The sequence below is a fragment of the Oreochromis niloticus genome, linkage group LG17 (genome assembly GCF_001858045.2).
Source record: "Oreochromis niloticus isolate F11D_XX linkage group LG17, O_niloticus_UMD_NMBU, whole genome shotgun sequence".
In the NCBI taxonomy this organism is placed as follows: domain Eukaryota; kingdom Metazoa; phylum Chordata; class Actinopteri; order Cichliformes; family Cichlidae; genus Oreochromis; species Oreochromis niloticus.
Window position 1 is genome coordinate 139,606 of NC_031981.2, and position 23,053 is coordinate 162,658.

The 23,053-nt window shown below is 41.2% G+C and overlaps 1 protein-coding gene across 5 annotated transcripts in view; it reads left to right on the top strand.

Moving 5' to 3' along the window:
• tmtc1 (transmembrane O-mannosyltransferase targeting cadherins 1) overlaps positions 1-23,053 on the top strand; it is a 98,105-nt gene that overhangs the window by 61,303 nt on the left and 13,749 nt on the right. For 4 of the 5 annotated variants that reach the window (XR_001222925.3, XM_019346835.2, XM_025899400.1 and 1 more), the window contains exons 8-14: positions 690-811; positions 4,550-4,717; positions 8,863-8,976; positions 10,198-10,341; positions 15,390-15,498; positions 15,619-15,721; positions 18,810-18,945. Coding sequence is in view for 4 of the 5 variants with exons in the window: in XM_019346835.2 (XP_019202380.1) it covers positions 690-811; positions 4,550-4,717; positions 8,863-8,976; positions 10,198-10,341; positions 15,390-15,498; positions 15,619-15,721; positions 18,810-18,945 (896 nt within the window). In the remaining variant the exon portion in view is untranslated. The remainder of the gene's footprint in view (positions 1-689; positions 812-4,549; positions 4,718-8,862; positions 8,977-10,197; positions 10,342-15,389; positions 15,499-15,618; positions 15,722-18,809; positions 18,946-23,053) is intronic. The other variant, XM_013264350.3, reaches the window with a different exon arrangement.

Sequence of the window (23,053 nt, forward strand, 5' to 3'; positions counted from 1 at the left end):
TAAGACTGTACAAATTTAAGAAACACAATGGCAACATTCAACAATTAGACCTAACACCCCTCTTTTACTTTTATTTGATGCTTTGTATTTTTGTATTTCATTGTGAAAAATAATAAATATATTAAACACTAAAAGTTTGTCAGTTTAACTGTCACTTAGCTTCTATAGATGTATGGATAGGTATCAGTGGATTTATACTGACACTGAAGTAAACAGTGATGTTTCTCAGCAAGTCCTAAGGAAATCTTTTTTTTTCCTCCAGTTTAAATTTGTGGATAACTGACATGCTGACAATGGAACTAATCTTCAGGAGGTGATATGTTTCATGAGTTTTATATTGTGTGTATTGTGTTTGTCTTGGTAGAAGTTTGTTGACTTTTGGTCCCATTTCGTAGTAACTCAGCCTTACAGATATATTCTTCTTTTCCACCTCCTCAGATAGATACAGTGGATTATGATCTGATACATCTGCTCTTCCAATTTTTCTCCCTTTGATTCTATGCCTGTCTTCAGTGTTGATGAATAAATAGTCTGTTCTCAAGTGTATTTGATCTGTTATTGAGTAATAGTTTTTCTGCCAAATGAATAAACTTTTCACACGTGATGTTTGAAGCTTCTTCACTTGGAACTTTTTGGTTTGATTTGTTTGTTTGCTGTGACTGTGCTCACCTCTCTCTCTTTTTCCACAGAGGCGAGACAGTAGGGAGGTGTTGGTGGGATTGTTGTTTCTGGTGTTTCCCTTCATTCCTGCCAGTAACCTGTTCTTTAGGGTTGGATTTGTCGTGGCTGAAAGGGTTCTCTACATGCCGAGGTGAGTGCGTGTCAGACTGGTTGGCAAGTGATTACTAGTTGCACAGCTCTACATCTGATGTATGTTTGTTTGTTTGTTTGTTTGTTTGTTTGTTTGTTTGTTTGCTTTAAAAAAAAAGCAACAATGATATCTTTTGGTGGAGATGGTTTGCCTTGGTCTAATAAATTGCCTTTGACAAAATGTGGTACTTAATAATAATAATAATATTATTATTATTATTTTTATTATTACCACCTTTTAAGAATTATTTAGCTTTTCAAAAATAAGCCACAAAAAGCTCAATTAGAATTGCAAAAGTGAATTTGTATGTTAGGAAAACAAAAATACTAAATCACAGATTTAAGCTTTAGTCTTAATGTAAACATATTCTAGTATTTCTCATCTTACCTGACAAACCAAGTGCTCTGTCACGGGACCGAGTTGAACTCAGGCGCAGAAACCCAGAACAGAGACAGCAGGTGGTTCAACAATATTTTATCAGACTTAAGCTCTGTAAACGTGGCAAGGACAAAAGCAATAAAATGTAGAGCTTGGCGTGGCCTGGAAAAAGTGGCTAGGGGAATGCAGACCTAGGGCGAGGAAACGGGGCCTGAGATGCAGACTGGAGCTGGGCAGGAAACAGTCATATTGCAGTTGGGGAAACAGAGTGTTGAGAGGGGGGGGCCGAGAATCCAGGGGAGCTGAATGGCGTGGAAAGGCTGACCTGAGATCCGGGGTCTTCAGATGGAGTGTGATGGCAGGAGGGCAGGCAGGTGAGGCACAGAGTGATTTTCAGAATGATTGCTTGGTATCCTGAGTCCGAAGGTAGAGCGTGAGCCAAGACGAATCCAGAAAATGGGTTGATGACAAACTGGCGTTAAATGAATGTCAGCATGTGGCTTAAATCACTGGCTTGATTTAAGCCACTGGAGGTGGAGGTGGCCCTGTCCAGGGGCGGATCCCAGGTAGGTTCAGGAGCCTCATGGAAATTCCAGCCATGACATGCTTTGTCCTTTACCTGTATTCTTCTTTTTATTCTGGCCTGTTAGTACTTTTTTCAGAAGAACTTTGAGTCCAGATGTTTTTTTAAACTTAAACTTATTTTTAAAAAAAAACAAAACTACTTTTCAGCTACCTGCTTGTTTTAGCCTCAGCATCGTGTTTTATTTTGCTACCTATTAATTTATTTATTTATTTGTAAACTGTGGAAACCCCTTTTTCTGGCTTCCTCCTTGGACCATGGACAATAATTTAAGTTTCTCCAGTCAAAACCTTCTCCTTTCTTGTCTTAGTGGTGTAGGCTTCTCTCTTACAACATCATCACAAGTCTCTGCAGTTTACTTCCAGGTAAACTTTTTTCCTTATACAGAGAAATTGGGTTGTGGCTGTAGACAGCTAGTATGTAGACTGTAGACCACAGTGATTTAGAATGAGTCGTATTTACTGACAAATGCGTGGTGGTATGAACAAAACTAGCAGATCATAAATCTCATGGGGATTTTGCATGGAAACCCTAGCATTTGACATAGTGCTGCTTCTAATTAATAGTGCAAAAACATGTTTAACTCAGTTCCAAATGTTGAGCATAAATGAAGACATCAAAACCATCGCATCACTTTGGATTGCTAAAACATCTAAAAGGGAAATGTTTGCAAAATAGTCCTAAGGTTTGGAAATTCTGCCAACTGTAGCAGTATTGGCATCCAATATATAATACCCTGACATTGGTCACATTATGCACTAACTGCTATGGACTGTTTTAATAGCTAACTAGATGTAAAGTTGCTCCATTAACTTCACCAGGAGGCATTTAGGATGGACTGAAACTTAAAGCTTAAACATCCAAATGCATCTATCCCTATAGGACATGGCTTACTTTTCTTAATATGTCCATGCTGTGTTTCCACTTCTTCTGGGGTAACAGCAGCAGTTGTGCTATTGTCAGACTGAAATTAGACCGCTCTTAAAAATATCAGTTAATGTAGCTAATAACTATATCTAGATCTGCTCGGCCACCAGTTGGACCCTCTGCAGTTTGCCTACCGGGCAAACAGGCCGGTGGATGATGCAGTGAACATGGGGCTGCATTACATCCTGCAACACCTCGACCGCCCGGGAACTTATGCCAGGGTCCTGTTTGTGGACTTTAGTTCGGCTTTTAACACCATCGTGCCTGAACTTCTCTCCTCCAAACTCTCCCAGCTCAGCGTGTCACCAGCTACCTGTCAGTGGATCACCAGCTTCCTGACAGATAGAAAGCAACAAGTGAGGCTGGGGGAGATCACCTCTGAAACTTGGTCCCTCAGTATTGGTGCCCCTCAAGGATGTGTCCTCTCACCACTACTGTTCTCCCTCTACACTAATGACTGCACCTCCAAGAACTCGGCTGTTAAACTCCTAAAGTTTGCAGATGACATCACCGTCATTGGCCTCATCCAGGATGGTGATGAGTCTGCATACCGGCAGGAAGTTGAGCGGCTGGTACTCTGGTGCAGTCAGCACAATCTGGAGCTGAACACTCTTAAAACTGTAGAGATGACAATGGACTTCAGGAGACATCCCTCAACTCTGCCCCCCCTTACCATATCAGACAGCCCGGTGTCCACTGTGGAGATCTTCAAGTTCCTGGGTACCACCATCTCCCAGGACCTGGAGTGGGAGACCAACATCAACTCCATCCTCAGAAAGACCCAGCAGAGGATGTACTTCCTGAGACAACTGGGGAAGTAGAGTCTTCCACAGGAGCTGCTGATCCAGTTCTACACTGCAGTCATTGAGTCTGTCCTGTGCTCCTCCATCACAGTCTGGTATGGTGCAGCCACTAAACAGGACAGGAGCAGACTGCAGCGGACTGTACGGGCAGCAGAAAGGATCATCGGCGCCGCCCTGCCTTCCATCCAGGATCTGTACCTCTCAAGAACCAGGAAACAGGCAGGGGAAATCATCACAGACCCCTCACACCCTGGACACAGACTTTTTGACCTGCTGCCCTCTGGCAGATGGTACAGAAGCCTGCAGACCAGGACCACCCGACACAGGAACAGTTTCTTTCCCCTCGCCATCTCCCTCCTAAACAGTTGACCTGTCACACTGCTCCCACTGCCAGACTGCAACTGCACCTTATGTACATTCTGTAGTTTTCATTCCACCTCATTTCATTTCTGTATTTTACGTATATAAGTTTAGATTAGTTATTTATAGTTGGTTTACACAGCTTTGTGTATGGATGTGTAATGTGTATATATAGACACGTGTGTGTGTGTGTGTGTGTGTGTGTGTGTGTGTGTGTGAGATTTACATTGTTGTGCTTGAGAGTCACCCTCTACTGGAACCAAATTTCTTGTATGTGTTTGTGCATATACATGGCCAATAAACACGATTCTGATTCTGATAGATGGATTTGTTTTAACTCTAACTGAACTCTAGACTGTACATACAGGTGGCTGTAACCAAAGAGACATCGCCCATTGGTTTTGGACTAATTTTGAAACATCAGCATTAGTATTTCTTCCACCATGTTAGTGTTTTGGAACCGCATCGGATTAAAGCGATAAAATGCTAAAGATTATTATCACAGAATAACTTTTCCTCACTAGAAATATGAGACATAGTTGATTTAAAATGTCATCGGCTTTTAAATGAGTTCTATCAACTCATCCATCCATTTTTTTTTTTTACCTCCTTTTCTGTTCTTCACAAACCTTCCACTGCTTCCTTCCTCTTCTTTTTCTTCCTCCTTCACTGTCTGTCCTGTTGCAGTATGGGTTACTGTATCCTGGTGGCTCATGGACTTGGTCGTCTGTGTTCGTCAGTTGGCCGTTGGGGCACCGCAGTTCTCAGTGTGTCCATGCTGCTACTGGTCCTGCTGTTCTCATGGAAGACTGTCCATCAGAACAATGTGTGGCTCTCCAGGGAGGCCCTGTTCCTGTAAGAGTTCCTGTGTACTTTAATCACAGTTATCAGCTCACACTGAAAGTTTTAGATCAGCAGAGAGATCTACTCCATCAATAGAGTGCAATCTGAAAATATAACGGATGACATGCTAAGAAATCTAAGAAAACAGACTCCATTGAAAGTTACCACAAAGCTCTGTTGCAAGGTGAAACTACTAAGATAGTAGTAGTTGAAAATTCTAACATTACTAGTTTGTGTTTAACATTTTGAGTGAAAAGCTGAATATCTGCTTTATGTTTTAGAGCAGGGGTGGGGGGGACATCACCCTGGGTCACCACACCTGATTCACATGATTAGTTCATTACCAGGCCTCTGGAGAACTTCAAGACATGTTGGCTGTATCCCAGTTCAGGGTCTGCAGCCTTAACAGTCCACAAGGGCCGCATACTCAAAGACCACTAAGGCTGGAAGTGAGAGGCTTGTGAAATGGGACGGTCTAACCTTTGTCACACTGCTCAGGTTGCCTAGCAACCATGACACCAACCGCTGGAAACGTTTCATACAGCATTCTTTGACAGAAATGAAGGAGAACATATTTTGTTCATTTGTTTGTTTTATATGAGTTGTGTTTAATTTGTATCTGAGGTTGAGACCACGGGACTGTAAAACATGATTGTTGGCCTTCATTCCTGTACTGAACAGTCATTTCAAGATTAGTTAGTAAATAACAATTAGCTAATGTTGTTCATGAGACTAAAGTCATCTCACTTTCGTAATGTAAATATAATATGGCCAATATTAAAGTTAGTATTATAGTAATCATGATTAGTTATTACAGCAGTGAACTTGAACTCTGTTTCAAATACTGAGCTTCAGTAAAGATTCAAGTTGTTTATATTTTCTATCACCTTAAATCTTCTCTCAAAGACAAGTATCTTTGACAGTGTATATATAGATGTATTATATATAAGAGACAAATATTGTTCGTTTAATATGTTGGCATTACTAAATTTGGCTCAGTGCTTACATATAAACTTGTTGCTGCCTTTCATAGTGTGTAACTTGAAGGCCCTGAGTACTTTCTCCCACACTGAAAACACTGGAATGATAACATTATTTGAACATTACCTAATAAGACTGATTCAGGACTAGGGATGGGTATCGTTTAGGTTTTATCCGATACCGGTGCCAAACCGTTACTTTTGAAATGGTGCCAGTGCTCAAACCGGTGCTTAAAGAATGGAGAACACAAAATTGGTCCAAAAACCTCTCATGTTCAGCTGGTTTTTTTTTTTTTTTTGTAAAAAGATAACAATGTTAGCCTTTTCTGCAGCTATAGGGCATATATGGTCTCACTCTTGGCTGGAAGCAGTGCTTAAACAATGGGAAAAACACAAACTTTGTCCAAAAACCTCTCATGTTTAACTGTTTTCCACTTTTTCTTTGGTCATTTTAGCCTTTTTGGCCAGGGTGAAGGGAGTATCTGCCATCAAACAAGAAGACAGCCGCATGTAACTACGACATATGTCTGTGAAGGTTCTCAGTCATCCAGGTCATCGTAGTCAAAGGAGTTTGCAAAGAAAAGCGTCTGGACTTCTTTGAGTTGTTTGAAGACGTTTCACCTCTCATCCGAGAAGCTTCTTCAGTTCTAAGGTCAAATGGCCGAGAGTCCCAGATTTAAACCCAGTGGGCGTTTCCCCCCCAAGGAGGGACAAAGGACCCCCTGGTGATCCTCTAATCACATGAGCCAAGGTGTGAGAAAGCGAGTGTGGGACCTAATCAGCCAGGGTTTCGGGTGAGCTCATAGTGAAACCTGGCCCCACCTTGTCATGTGAATTCCTGAGGTCAGATGGCCCAGGATGTGAGTGGGCGTTAAGGCGTCTGGGGAGGGAACTCAAAACTGGATTATAGATGGCAGACAGTTAGTGTCGTAAACCGCCGTAAACCCCCCTCTTTGGGGGGATACTCCCACTGGGTTTAAATCTGGGACTCTCGGCCATTTGACCTTAGAACTGAAGAAGCTTCTCGGATGAGAGGTGAAACGTCTTCAAGCAACTCAAAGAAGTCCAGACGCTTTTCTATGTAACTACGACGGTGTTTGCTAGTTCACCTTACATGCATTAATGTAATAATGTGGTTAGCCTACTCAAAGTAAATTACACACGAACAACATGAAGCTACTCACGCAGAGGAGAACGGCGGCTGCTGCCATCATCATCCTCATCATTTTTGACAGGGCTAGGGGCCAGGACTCTCCTCTTCGGGTTTTTGGGGGATGTTGCTAACTCCGGGTCCGATAACAGGCACCACACCCGCAGTAGATGTGCACAGCAAGCTCGCAGCAAGCTATCAAACACGGCACATTTCTCGGCTTTAAAAAAACCGCTATGCGCCGCCAGGTGTTTCATCAGATTTGAGGTGTTACCTCCTTTGACAGTATCACAGTATCAGCTTAAAGCACTTGTTGCAGGCTGCTGAGTTTGCATCTTTTGCTGTGAAGTACAGCCAGACTTTTGACCGCTTCGCCTTGGGCATTTTTAATCTGTAGCTCTGCTCTAAAAGAACGTACGTACCTGGACCCGCCTACTATCCTCAGAAACGTAAAATGATTGGCTAGAATTGGGTCAGGAGAAAAAAAAAGCACCGAAATGTGCGCTGCTTTTCGGTCTGGTTACTACCGTTTATGTCAGAACCGGTGCCATGCCGGTACCCATCCCTATTCAGGACAGAAAATTAGTTATGTTAAACTTTCCTAGCAGTCCTTCACAAACAGGGAACAGTCTGTCTATTCTCTCCATCTGTCAGCTGCTGCTGGCTCTTCCTCCTCCTCTTCCTCACACACTGCTGAGTTTGTCCTGGTGGATCATCAGGGGTGCAAAGCCTCACAGATGATGTGCAGCAGTTGGTCCCTCAGTCTGTCCTCACTCTGGACACTTGCAGTTGTCACACATGGAAATCAAATGTGTGATAAGCTGCAGGATTCAAACACAAGTGTAACTTATAAATACATGTTCATACTTTTATTGCACAATCAGAGAGAAAGAAACAGAGAGAGAGTGCAGGACAGACAGACAGGTGACAGTCTCAGGTGTACACACTGCTACAAAACAGCACAAGAGAAGGAGGATTTAGTGTTTGTGTTATTACGAGTGCTAAACAAGAAGAGTTCCCAGATGGTCCAGTGGACACATGTGTGACTCCTGTGATTAAAGCATCTTTCTTTCAGCTTAACGAGTGAACCGTCAGCTCGTTCAAACACACGTTAAAGTCCGTTTGGCTCGACACCACCGAACAGAGGCAGCAATATAACATAGCTAACATTAACAGTGCAGTGAATCCTGCTTGTGCCGTCATATTCAGGACTGCAAACCGAGCAGCGTCACTGACTTTCAGCTTGTTGTGTTTGTGGATATATGACTGACTTTAATTACCCATAAAATCATCACATTCTCTGTAAGGTTAAGGTCGACTATTGAACGGCGTATATTTGAAAGGCTTTAAAACAAGTTAGTACAAACATCACTAATGTCACATAACTTTGCCGACATGTGGGAAACAGTAATGTTTTCATGTTCTTCATTATTAAACATTCGCACATAATTAAGTGACATAATATTCAGTACTTACTTTTGAAAGTACCCACCACCGCGCTATGAATTGTGGGATATATGGGACCACGAAGTCTACACCGGACTACACTTGATATTTGGGGAAATCGACGGCGCATTTGGAGTACACTTCGGATTGGGACAGTCGTTGTCGCGTCGCTGTAACGTAATCGGCCTTAAAATGCGGCCTTTAAGGCTGCAGACCCTGAATTGGGATATTGCCATATTGAGGTCATTTAGCCATTTAAATCAGCTGTGTTGGATCAAGGACACATCGGCCTGGTGTCCTGCACCAGGAATGAAGGTTACATACACAGGACTAGGCAGGTTGCTCTAATGTTGTATCCAGTCAGAATGCATATGCCAAAGATATCAGTATCTCTGAGTTATTTCTTTATGACGTTTATTAAATTATAGGACCAGTGAGCTCCTAGAATTTAGCCACTGCTCAGTTACCACAGACTGGTACTGTCACACTCATCAAACCAAATTTGCAAATTTGCTCAGTTTGCATAGAACTTTCCTCAAAAAGTGCTTTTTTCCCCCCCATGCTCTCCTTCCTTATTGTAGTTCTGGTATCCAGACGCTGCCTCACAATGCCAAAGTCCACTACAACTATGCCAACTTCCTGAAAGACACCGGTCGGCACCAGGAGGCAATTCACCACTACGCCACTGCCCTCAGGTATTGTTTTGCACAAAACATACTTTTGCTTCTATGGAAGCAAGCAATGAACATTAGAGGAGTACATAAGTACGGTTCTATAAAAAACACACAACCCGTGCTGGATAAAGTGATACTAATGTGGACAGCTTTCCATTTACTTTTATAACACGGGATAAATGATTTTTTTAACTCTATCAAGAGCTTAGTGCTGAATTATTGCCTTACAACTCTGCTGGCTTCACTTTCTAAACCAAGACGCTGCCCCCATATTTTGTGTTGTCCATGGTCAAAACACATCTGATTTAGCCTCAACATTTTATGTGTATATTTAGACTTTACATGTACACATTTATGAAATGTATACATGTAAAGATATGAAGCAAATACTTTGTCAACTACCACAATTTACTTGAAAACATGATCTGTGTTGGTTTGAATGAAAAATAAAATGTAGTCAGATTTACAATCCCTCTCCTCACATATAAGGTCTTGAATAATCGGGCCCCATCTTATCTTAAAGACCTCATCGTACTGTGACACCCCAACAGACCGTGTTGCTCTTTGCTGGTTTGTTTACTTGTGGGATATAGGGTATTTAAAAGTAGAATGGGAGGCAGAGCCTTCAGCTGTCAGGTCCCTCTTCTATGGATCCAGCACCCAGTCCATGATTTGGGAGCCAGACAACCTCTCTATTTTTTACCATTAAACTTAAAACTTTTCTATATAGTTAGGCCTGGTCCTAACTATATGCTGCTTTAGGCTTAGGCTGCTGGGGGCTCCCAATAATGCAATTCTTATTAAATTCAGTTAAGTTTTACTTACTGTATTTTACGCACTATAAGGTGCACTTAAAATCCTTTAATTTTCTCAAAAATCGACAGTGTGCCTTATAATCCGGTGCGCCTTAGGAGTAGCATTGACAATATCAATAACTTCATTTCTATGAAAGTTGCCTCCTTTACTTGAACGAGTATGTAGATGGCAGTCAGAGATATATACGTGTTTAACTTGCTCTGAAGCCACCATTGACGTGTTAAAAATATGCCGCTTCATGAGGAGATGAAACATGGCTTCAGAGCGTGTCATACCATTTTTCTTACATATGCGCAAAGTTTCAGGTAGGGCAAGTGTTGTTGACACATAAGACTATTATCAGTTAATTGGAGTGTGCTGTCCAGCATTCTCCAATGCTGATTATACAAAATGTTCTTGATCAATAGCATCCTCTTCTGCTCTTAGGTTATACCCCCGTCATGCCAGTGCCATGAACAATCTTGGCACTTTGACTCGCAGCCCAGAGGAGGCAGAGATGTACTACAGGAAAGCACTGGAAACCAACCCTCAGCACAACCGAGCTCTGTTTAACCTGGGAAACCTCTTTAAGTAAGAGATACACAAACAACAAGGTTGAAACGTGACCACCACTAATCACTGCTTTCTAATTTTGGTTTGAACGTTGAACTTTTGGGAACTTTTTTGAATTTATTTACTCCTGGAGGATGCCTTATTGTTCCATCAGCAACATTCAATTCCTGCTTAAAACTTCTGTTTTCCCTCAGCTCTGAAAAGTTGAGCTCAGTTGAGTTTAGTTTTAAAACTGAACTCAGTCTTGAGTTTCATGGCAAAGGCTGTATGTGGTATTTTTTAGTTTTTTATTCTTAATAAATTTACAAGAATTTCATTTCAGAATAAGGCTGCAACATGACAAAATGTGGAACAAGTGAAACGCTTTGAGTAGATTTTGGATCCACTGTATGAAGAGTTGGTTAGCACCAAGATAAAAGACCTGAATGAGATTCTGTTAGCGATGGACTGTCGTAAGCATGTAGTGCTTGTTTAATTGGATAAGACTGCTGCATTCAACACTGTGCATCATGACCTGCTGATGTCTCGACTACAGCATTGTGTAGGATTTTCCATCTTGGCACTTTGGTGAATAAAATCATATCTCTCTAACAGGAGCTTTTCTGTTAAGTTGGGTTCGGCTTCATCCTCTGTGGCCCCTCTGCTATGGGGCGTACCGCAGGGATCTATTCTTGGGCCATTGCTGTTTTCATTGTATCTCCTGCCACTGGGTGCGATCTTCCGAAAACACAAAATTTCATTTCATCTACATGCTGACGATTACCAGCTTTATCTACCTTTCAGTCACTCTGATAGCTCCTCGATTGGACTCCTGCTTGATCGTCTTAGCGATGTTACAACATGGATGGCCCTACATTTTTTGACATTTTAAAGAACGTAAAATGGAAGCAATTTTATTCGGTCCCAGTCATTCCTCTGGTGTTGACTTTGCTGCTCTGACTCCTCACCTGAAGAGCTCGATTACTAATCTTGGGGTAAAAATTGACACTGCACAGTTTTGATGGCCATGAAAATGGGGTGGTGAAATCTTCATTCTATCATCGTCTGTCCTTTTCTTTCTCGGCGTGATTTGGAAACTGTCATCCATGCTTTTATAACCTCATGCTTGGATTACTGCAACTCCCTTTTAATAGGGGTTGGCTCGGGCTCTCTGTCACGCCTGCAACTGGTGCAGAATGCTGCGGCACAACTGGTAAAAGAAAATTTGAGCACATTACTCTGGTTCTGGCCTCCTTACACTGGCTTCGAACTGAATTTAGAATCTAATTTAAAATCCTCTTACTGGTGTTAAACCCTTAAATGGTCTGGCACCTGTATAGTCACCCTATGCCCCCCCTTGTTCATTCCGGTCAGCTGAGCAGCTGTTGCTGTCAGTCCCTAAATCACAGCTGAAACTTAGAGGAGACCAAGCGTTCTCTATGGTGGCCCGAAGCTTTGGAACGATCTTCCTCTTCACATCAGGCAGTCTACATCAGTGGTTGTTTTTAAATCCAGATTAAAAACTGATTTTTATTTGCTGGCCTTTGGCTCAGTGGGTAGCTGACACTGTTATTTATTTATCGTATTTATTATTCTTATGGTACCTCTTATATTTCTGCTCTACAGATATATTTTTAAAGTGCTTTATGAATAAACTATGGTATGGTATGATAATCTCTCTCTCAGTGCACTCAGAGACCAGTTTACCATCAAAATCTCTGTTTTCTGCATTATTTACTGCTTATTATGCACCAGTCTACTCTTGTGTTCAGTGCTGTCGGCCGCTGTTTTTTTTTTTTTCTTTGTTTGTTTTTGTAATTTAAAAATGTTCAAAAATTACCTCCAACAAGAAAATCTAATTTCTGCTTTTCAGTACCAAAGAAATGTAAACTTTTACATAATATTGCTCAGCTGTGTCTGTAATCAAACCTCTGTAACTTTGCTCCGCTCCACTTCAGCAGCATCAAATCAAATCAAAATTTATTTATATAGCACATTTAAAAACAACAGTTTTGATCAAAGTGCTTCACAAATTAAAAAAAAATAAAATAAAATAAGACAAATACAACACAAGACGAGACAAACATAGAAACCAACCAAATGATAATCAAACTATCTTACGTCAAAGCCAGAGTAAAAAGATGGGTCTTTAAATGAGATTTAAAAGACTGAACAGTCTCAGCAGAGCGAATGGCAATAGGGAGGCTGTTCCACAGTCTAGGAGCTGCAATAGCAAAGGTCGCCTCTGGTTTTCTACCTGGACTTAGGCTGCATTAAAAGCATCTGGTTAGAAGATCTTAGTGCTTTTATAGGATTATACAAATGAAGAAGCTCTGTTAAATAGCTAGGGGCAGTGTTATTTAAGATTTTATAAGTGAGTAAAAGAATTTTAAAATCAATGCGAAATTTCACAGGAAGCCAGTGTAACTTGGCTAAAACTGGACTCATATGATCATGCATTCTGGCACCCGATAAAAGGCGTGCAGCAGCGTTCTGTACTAATTGCAACCGGTGAAGAGAGGAGTGAGGGAGGCCTAAATAGAGGGAGTTACAATAGTCCAGTCTAGAGGTAATGAATGCATGAATAAGCTTTTCAAGGTCCTTGGGGGACAGGAAAGGCTTAGCTTTAGAAATCTGACATAGCTGATAGAAGCTAGATTTAACCACAGTAGATACTTGTTTCTCTAATTTGAAGGAGCTATCCAGGAGTACCCCAAGGTCTCTTACAACGTGGGAGAGGTAGCTAGCAAGTGGGCCAAGGGTAACAGTTAGTTGGTTCAATGGAATATGGCTGTCAAAGACAATAACTTCAGTTTTACTGTCATTCAAGGTTAGAGAGTTTTGAGATAGCCAGGTTCTCACATCATGAAGACAGTTAAACAATGTATGCAATGGATCTGTGACATTCAAACTCAAAGGGAAATAAATTTGAATGTCATCGGCATAACAATGGAAAGAAATATTTTATCTTTGGAAAATAGATCCCAAGGGCAACATGTACAGAGAGAATAGCATAGGGCCCAAAACAGACCCCTGGGGCACACCACAGGGAAAGGGAGCAGAGGAGGAGTATTGCCCCATTGTGATAGAGGATGACCTCTCTGAAAGATAAGATTTAAACCATGATAAGGCTGTGCCCTTAAGGCCAACTACTTGCTCTAACCTTGATAATAAAATGATCCACTGTGTCAAACGCAGAAGTCAGATCCAGTAAGACTAGAACCATAGAGCAACCTGAGTCAGTGGTTAAAAGGAGATCATTAAAAACTCTTAGCAAAGCTGTCTCAGTACTATGTCGAGGCTTAAAGCCCGACTGGAATTTTTCAGAAATACCATTGGAATCTAAGAAGGTCTGAAGTTGTTTATAGACCACTTTTTCCAGAATCTTTGACATAAAGGAAGCTTAGAAATCGGTCTATAATTTGAAAGAACACTGGGGTCAAGATTAGTCTTCTTAATAACGGGTTGAACAACAGCATGCTTGAAGGCAGACGGTACGCAGCCCGAAGATAATGATGCATTCAAAATTAATAAAATACAAGGCCCAATAGTATTCAACGCTTCCTTAAAAATACGGGCAGGGAGAATATCATGTGGGGAATTGGAGATTAAGTGGTCAATTATTTCCTTTACAGAGTCACAGGCTCAAACTGCTGAAAGACAGCAGAGCATTTAGAAACTGGAACTTGATGTGGAACTACTGATAAAAACGGGGCCCTTAAAGTAGTGATTTTTTTCAATAAAATACCTTAAACTTTCACAAAGAGCCGGAGAAACCACCTTGTGTGCGGTAGCACGAGGATTAATCACAGAGTTAAAAATCTTAAAAAGAGCGTGGGGCTTGTGACAATTAGTCAAAATAAGACCTGATAAGTAGGCAGATTTAGCAGTTTTGACAGCATCAGGTCATGTTTATATGTTGAGTCATGGTTTTCTTCATTTTTTTTAACTACTGCAGAATATTTTTAAGGTTATCTGCTATAAAAACCCAGGCCAGGAATATCTGGTTCATGTGTTTCTGTTTTATCATCAGTTACTTTGACACAAAGGCATCTGCTGTGATGCTCACACCTCTGATGAAGTCTAACAAGTGTCAGCTTTGTTTTTATACACAGATATAAAAATATGAATATGTATTGATAAATGATCAGAATTTAATATTTCTGACTGTCTGAGTCAAAATTGTGAATCGAAATCGAATCAGTTATAGAAATCGACAACATGCACAGAGCTGCATCCAAGCCTTAGATCACCAAGTGCAATGCAAAGCAGCAGTGTAAAACACGCCATGACTGGACTCTAGAGCAGCGGAGATGTGCTCTCTGGGGTGGCAAAACGCTCAGGTTTGTGATTGGTCCCTCCCTTTTCCAAGACGACTATGCAACAGAGCACTAAGCGGCGTCCAAGACATTGAGTTTGGTGTGGGAGACGTTTTCTAGCCTGCACACAGCACTCACCTCAACCAGACAGAACACAATAATGTAGGTAATAAATGTATAATTTTGCTTTGAACAATAATATTTCTGTTAATGTATTGGTCTTCTCTGGTTTAGGAGGTAGAGAGGATCCGCTACTAATCAGAAGTTCTGTGATCTCCAGATCCAGTCAGTTTGTTCAAGTAGACCTTAAGCAAAATACTAAGTCCAAATTGGTCTAGAAGCATTTGTCTTACTATGTGCTTGTTAGTTAGAAAGTTTTATAAACATAGGATAAAGCGCTCTATGAATGGGTGAGTTGTTTTTTTGGGGTTTTTTTTACTTCCCCTGTAGGGAAATTACTCCTCTGCATTTAACCCATTCACTCAATGAAGCAGTTGGCAGCTGCCAGCACAGCACCGGGGGAGCAGTGTTCGGTGGATTTGAACCCCTGTGGGTTCATGGGACGAACACTCTACCTACTGAGCTATCTCCTCCTTGTAGAAACAAAATACTTTGAGCACTCAGAGTTGAAAAACACTATATAATGACGATAAGAGAGTATTGCTGTTATTATGATAATGAGGATATAATGATAAAAATGCTGTTAATGGAATTGATGATGATGATGATGATGATGATAATGATGCTAATGCTGAGTGATGTCTACAGATCTCAGGGGAAGGAGAAAGAAGCTGAGGCTCTGCTCAAAGATTCGATTCGCTTTGGTCCACACTTTGCTGATGCTTACTCCAGTTTGGCATCACTCTATGCTGAACAGGTAACTCAAACCACAAACAAAAACATACAAACATTGTAATGTATCACATTCTGTTATTGTGCCTGAAAGGCTGTTGTAACTCTTTTTAATCCTTTCTGATTGTTCTTTGTTCTCCCACAGAAACGCTTTTCTGAAGCCAATGAAGTTTATTTAAAAGGTATAGAGAACTGTCCTGACAGCTCCGACCTGCATAACAACTACGGCGTGTTTCTGGTGGATACAGGTGAGTTGAACCTACCAGTTTTCCAAATGCAGGCTTACTTTAACTAAAAGATTCAAACACTGACCATATATAAGCCTGTTTTAAAGGACTTAATTTTGCTTCCTTTCAGAATTTTAAAAATGAACCCGCAGCCAGAGAACTGAGCCTTAATATAATAATCTATACTGTATCAAAATTTGAGTGGGCTTCTGATTAACACCCCATAGAAAATCACATTTAGCAACAATTTCAAAAAATGAATGTAAGTCTTTGGCCCTTTGGTGATCAAATATTAAACTGATGGAAGAAAAACGAAAAATGCATATAAAAAGAACCTCTGGCACGGCGGAGCAGCCGGGGGTGTTTGAGGTGTGGACCCGCTTTTGGGTCCACACCTCAAAAAACGAAGTGTAACATAAGGCAATCTGTTTATTTAGGGTGATAACAAAGGCTAAGGCGAACTGAGGCAAAGAATAATGATGACCTAAACTGGGTACAACTAGAACGAGACAAGAAAACTATGACATGAACCTGAACAGAAGCATGAAAAACGGAGAGTTGACATGAAAAATCCATAGACATGAGGCGAGCAGACGACCTGACACTTAACAGAGGGACGCAGAGGACTTAAATACACCGAAGGGTAACAAGGGAAGTGGAAACACCTGGGAAAACGCAGCACACACAACAACACAAATGAACCTGAACACCAAAGGGGAAGCAAAACTAAACACACTGAACATGGAAACACTTTCAAAATAAAACAGGAAACATGGAGAGACGTAGACATGATAACACAAGCTTGACAACATGGAACACAAGACAGACTGGGGAGACATCGAACACAAGGAGAGACATGGGAACAGATAAGGGAGACATAAGCACTGACATAACTAAAAGTAAAACAAACTACTCAGAGGACAGGAAGACTAGTAAATAAGGAGACACAGAAGAAACATAAACTAGGCTAAAACTCAATGAAGACAAACTAATAATAATAATATTAGAACTTAACATTATATCAATATATAATAAGCAATAAAAATTTTTTTAAAAAACTCAAAAATCCTGGGTCATGGACCGAGCCCCCTGACACTCTGGGTCTGCTCAGTAGAAGAATTGTATGAGATTATCCCTCTGAAATAAAAGTTTGGGCTAGAAAACAGACCCAAGTCTGTTAAATGCTAGGGACAATATGGTAACATAATGGCTGAGCATTACCATATATTATACCGCATATTTTACATATGTATTAACAGAAAGGGAACAGAATGGAAATAAAAGAGAGACTGAGAAAGAAAAACATGGACAGAGAGCTACTTGTACTAGTCAATATTTTGACTGTTTTGCCCTTTTTCCAAAAGTATATGCTTATAGACTGCTCAAAAAACATTGTTTGATGGACGTCTCGATGCATTCTCAATCACCCAGGTCAGGGGTCGGCAACCCGCGGCTCCGGAGCCGCATGCGGCTCTTTAGTCCTTATAGTGCGGCTCCGCGTGGTTTGGGAAAATAAATTAGAAGTATTTCGCTGAAGTGTATTTTATTTATGTTAGTTCTTTTAAACTTGTAGTTCTAAATTGGAAGATTATTGTGATATTGAAATATAAATATAAAATTATATTCTATTATTTTTTCCTTGCTCAATATAAGCGTCACACTCGCGGAAGCCGGTATTCCCGCCGAAACACCGTGCATTTATCGAGACTTTCAACCCCGGGTAGGCCAATTATGGATCTTCGGATCCACATTATGTCAGCAGCTGCACCGTGAACTATGTTAAAGACAAACACTGCTCACGCCTCACAGACGACAGATGACAGCTTACAGTCCTGCGTAAACTGACTTCGCACAGCACCGATTAGCAGACGCTGTGCGCAGAGGTTCAGGAGCAGAAGTCCCATTGTAAACATACCACGGCAGACCCGACGATGTTTGCATGAACGCGCTTTTCACACGCGGTTGCTGTACGCATACAGCCGGCTGTAGCTTCGCAGCTCACAGCCCGACACACACCACCAACACAACAGCACAGATAGCGCAGACTTTAAGGCGGCGAGGCGTGATTGCGGGTGCCGCTCAGGTGCGTCCGCCTTCCCTGCAGCGGAGCTGCAGACCACGCGCATTCACCAGGTAAAATACATATTTAGGCAGAATTTTGCAAATATCTATTTTTCATTTTTCAGCAGCATAGAGCTTTTTTCAAATTATTTTTTAAAAGTCAGGTCAAGGCTACAAAAGCCCAAAGGGTGGCGGCTGACAACAGTTTTTGTTTGCTACATGGATCATTTTAGTTCAGCTGGGTGTCTTTGCTTTTGTTATATTTCTTTAAGAGTTCAATATGTGTTAATTACATAAATAAAATGTAATTTTCTCTGTAGCACTTCAAGGATTTCATAAGCAACACACCTTAGTTGTTCACACAAAGCACAAAGGTAAAAAACAATATATACAGTGTTATCTTCATTTTAGATGTCAAAAAGTATTTGCGGCTCCCAGTGTTTTCTTTTGTGTGGAAACCGGGTCCAAATGGCTCTTTGGGTCTTAAAGGTTGCTGACCCCTGACCCAGGTAAATCACCAAAGGTTGATTCTGTTCATCTGGACGTAGAGTTCTCAGTGGGAGAAACATTTCGTCACTCATCCAAGTGGCTTCTTCAGTCTCAGCTGACTGAAGTTTTCTCCAATCTTATAAACAGTACAGCATAATGACTGAAACCAGCCCACTGAAGGAACAATGGGCTGGGAAGTGCTAGTTTCAGTCATTATGCAAATGTACTGTACCACTGAAAACGCTACGTCCAGATGAACAGATTCAACCTTTGGAGATTGTTTGTTGGAAATAAAAAAATTATCAACCTACAGAGGGTTAAATTCAAAGACACCCTACATCAAAGTCCATTTTGCAGAAATGTCATTGCAGCAACTCAAATTGTAAACACAGCTTTTGTGACGGCTGCTGATGGGGTTGCAAATTAATATAATGCCAATGTTCTTCACTGATAGGAAGTGACACACCAGCGTGCTCTTTAATTCACTCCTCCCCATAACACTTCTTTCCTTTCCTTTCCTCCCTCTTCTCATTCCTTCTTACACTTTCGTTTCCCCCAGGAGAAGGACAGCGGGCAGCCGCTCACTACCAGCAAGCTGTGCGACTCAAACCGGCACATTACGTAGCCATGGTAAACCTGGGCCGTCTGCTCCGATCGTCCAATGAGAATAAAGAAGCTGAGTCTTGGTACAAAAGGTGAGCAAAATAGTTTTTCTAAGAAGAGCAAAAGTATCTGTCAGTAAAAGTACCTATCAGTGCTGCCGTGTGGCTAAAAATGAGTTTCACATACATGTTCAGAACATTCAGAATTGACAGGGATCAAAAAATACTAGAATCCTCAATGCACGACAGGAATACACTCGACAGAGCCTTACAAGAAAAATTTTAGCAGAGTTTCAAAACTCTGTTGTTCAGCTCCTGTCAGAAAAACTCTCTCATATAGTGAGACACTCAGAGCGGCAAGTTTAACACGTTTCTTCTCGTGAAAGGGAGCGAAAGTCTTTGCCAGTGCTCGTCAGGGCGATCCTGTCGAGCCTTTTTATTGTCATGGTGTGCTGTGGCAGGCAGGATGTAGGACCCAAACGCAGGACCCGGAGACAGAATGATAAACTAAAAGAGGCATCTTTATTGCACTGTAGCAAAAAGCATAATAGAAGCAAAGATCCAATCCGGACTAGACCCTGAACAAAGGGAACACTGAGCACAGGGACAGGAGTAACAAACTGGAACATGAGACACGACTGACTGGGGAACAAGAAAATAAACATGACAGAACTAAACCTACACTAAACATGAGGGGCACAGGAACCAAACCTTAGAACTAGAGATCACAAGACAAAGAAGAACTAGAGAGTTAGAAATACAAAACAGAAACCAAAACACTAGCAGTCATAAGCCACGATGAAAATCGCAGATCAATAATAGTACGAAACTCAAAACACTGTGTCACCGACCCAGGACCGTGACATTTATACATTTCTTTAATCTTGTTCTGGGAAAAGAAATGTGTCAAAAGAAATCAGTTTACTTACACATCGTGCTAGAATACCAGCTTGTAACCAATCCCCAGCTCTGTCTGTCTTGGTCGTTGTGTCCTTGGGCAAGATACTTCACCTACCGCCTACTGGTGTTGACCAGAGGGGCCGATGGCGTGATATGGCAGCCTCGCTTCTGTCAGTCTGCCCCAGGGCAGCTGTGGCTACAACTGTGGTTTGCCTCCACCAATATTGCTCTATATTTATAAATTCCAGGTCATACAAATGAATGAGGGGTCATCGAAGCACCATTCTTTTCCAAAATGCTTTTCCTGAAGTTGTTGAGTGTTGTTGCATGCCGATATCCAGTCCCCCTTTGCTATGTAGCATATCACCTGTGAGGGCAGCTGTTTTTGGATCAGTATCTGTTGAGGTTTGTGCTGTGGCAGGCCCAAATGCAGGACTTGTACATGTAAAGGTAAACTCAAAGCGGCAGTTTTATTTGCTGGGAAAAACTTTCACACTGAATACTAGAAACTCAAACCAGAAAAGTTACCACGGACACTGAAATCACCAAATAGAATCCAAGCACAAACTTTTGGGTTTTCTACAGGGTGGGCCATTTATATGGATACACCGTAATAAAATGGGAATGGTTGGTGATATTAAAGTCCTGTTTGTGGCACATTAGTATATGTGAGGGGGCAAACTCCTCAAGATGGGTGGTGACCATGGTGGCCATTTAGAAGTCGGCCATTTTATAAGTGGTAAGAAACTTGTAAATAACTGATGAAAGAATAAAGTTACGTTGAAACCAAGCACAGCATTGTTTTTCTTGTGACATTACCAATAAGTTTGATGTGTCACATGGCCCTCTTCCTATTGAAAAAACAAAAGTTGTATCCAAGATGGCCGACTTCTAAATGTTCCACCATGGTCACCACCCATCTTGAGGAGTTCGCCCCCTCACATATACTAATGTGCCACAAACAGGACTTTAATATCACCAACCATTCCCATTTTATTACGGTGTATCCATATAAATGGCCCACCCTGTAGATGTTTCCTAGATGGCATCTTGGCTCATTGTGTAGACTGGGGCATCAAACTCATTTCGCGGGCCACATACAGCCCACTTTCACCTTAACTGGGACAGACCAGTGAAATTCCCTTTCCCGGAGGTTTCTTCCTGTTAAAAGGGAGTTTTTCCTTCCCACTGTCGCCAAAGTGCTTGCTCATAGGGGGTCATATGATTGTTGGGTTTTTCTCTGTATTTATTATTGTGCTATCTACTGTACAATATAAAGCGCCTTGAGGCGACTTTTGTTGTGATTTGGCGCTATATAAATAAAATTGAATTGAATTGAATTGAATTGTAGAGAATATGTCTGTGAAGGTTCTCAGTCATCCATGAGCTTGGAAAGAAAAGCGTCTGGACTACTTTAAGTTTCTTGAAGTTTCTTCATTCTTTTATCCAAGGATTTTCTTCAGCTCTGAGAGCAACTGGTGAACAGTTCCGGATTTTAAGCCCTATGGGTGTGTGTCCCTAAGAGGGTCCTGGACCCCCTATTGGTCCTCTACCGAATCACACGAAGTAAAGTGTGAAAACGATTTCATAAACTATGGATTTTCATCACCCTCCCAGTCATTTTCCTACTGCTGGCCTCCCCCTCCCAAACAGCAGGTTAGAGGGGGTTTTTTTCTTGTGCACGGCATCGGTCAGTGTCTGTGGAAAATGGATAGGAGAGATGATAAAATCCAGCTCGAATGATGAAGCAGGAAAAAATTTCTCCGAAAATGGGACACTTGGAGCGGCAGGTTTAATGCCTTTATTCTCTTTCAAAGGAAGAAACGGCAACATAGTTAGTCTGTCTGAGTGCTCTTCAGGGCGATCCTGCTGAGCCTTTTTATGCGTCTCTCTGTTCATACACTTGTTCTGGGAAAAGATTTGTGTCAAAATAAATCAGTTTAGTTACACTGCGTGCTGGAATACCAGACAGCAGAGAGAGACATAACATGGAGTGAAGCACAGAGAGAGAGGGACTCTTGTTCTTGTGGTCTGAACTAGGACTGGGCGATATGGCCCAAAATTCATATCACGATATTCTTTAGCTGGATGGCGATATACGATATATATCTCGATATTTTTTTAAAGCCATAAAGTAAGAACAAAAAGAGAGTTCTTAGTCAAAGCTGTGTCCCAGATGTCACACAGGCACTTTTATTAACATACAGTGTAGATGTACATGAAAAAATTACTCAGAAATATTTATTAAATAATAATGCTCCACAAATAAAATAAAACAATATTGTTTTTGTGTATAACAAAAAGCTCACAATTGTGCAGTCAAAATGTAAACTAAAAAGACGCTGAGCATAGGGCTGTTCGATATAATGATATATATCGGATGACGATAGGAAACGATAGACGTTTTTATATCACACTATCATTTGTTTCATGGTGTCGCAAAATAAACTGTTTACGGCAATATTTTTCATCGTTTTGATGGTCACTGTAGTGGCTTTATTAATTTGTTAAAGTTCTCTCTTTCTCTTATATTTAATATAACCACACTACGGACGGACAAGCGCCTGTTTTTACGCGTTGTCGTTAGCAACCATGACGGTAAAACAATGGCGTTGCTCCGCCGTCCGCTTGTTTGTTTTGCATATTAACCTTTCACAATAAAGCTCAAGATCCTGTTGAGACTTTTCAAAATAAACTGAATCACGTGAAAGATGCAGAGTATTTACGAATGAGAAGCAAAAAAGAGCCGCCAGGTGCTAAAAAATAAACCTTAGACTCAAACGTTAGAACAGGCTTTTCCCCGCAGCACGCTGTGTAATAAATACTCACAAAGAAAACAGCGGCTGTTACAACTTGTGTCTAAAAATGTATCGTTTCAGCATCGGTTAAAAGTCTCAACTCCAGGTACACGACGCCCAGCTGAAAACACTTCATGTAAGTCGAGCTGCCTGAGATTCACAGAATTTACAGAAAATGTTAAATTTTTGTGATTTATATCGTTATCGGGACGATGTCTTGTATCGGGATATGAGATTTTGGTCATATCGCACAGCCCTAGCTGAGCATAATAACATAGACAGATTTCACAGCTGCTCCTACTTCTACTGCGTGACTGACAGCCTTGAGTTTGAAATCCTCTTCGTAACCATGTCTCTTAACAGGAGCCATTTATGGTCCTTATACACATACAATACTGTAATATTATGTTGAAGCACAGTACGTATTACTCCGCGAGGCTCCTGACTACGGTAGCCGTAATGCTCCGACAATCCATCAAGCGGTGCGGCTTCGTAGCTTACCA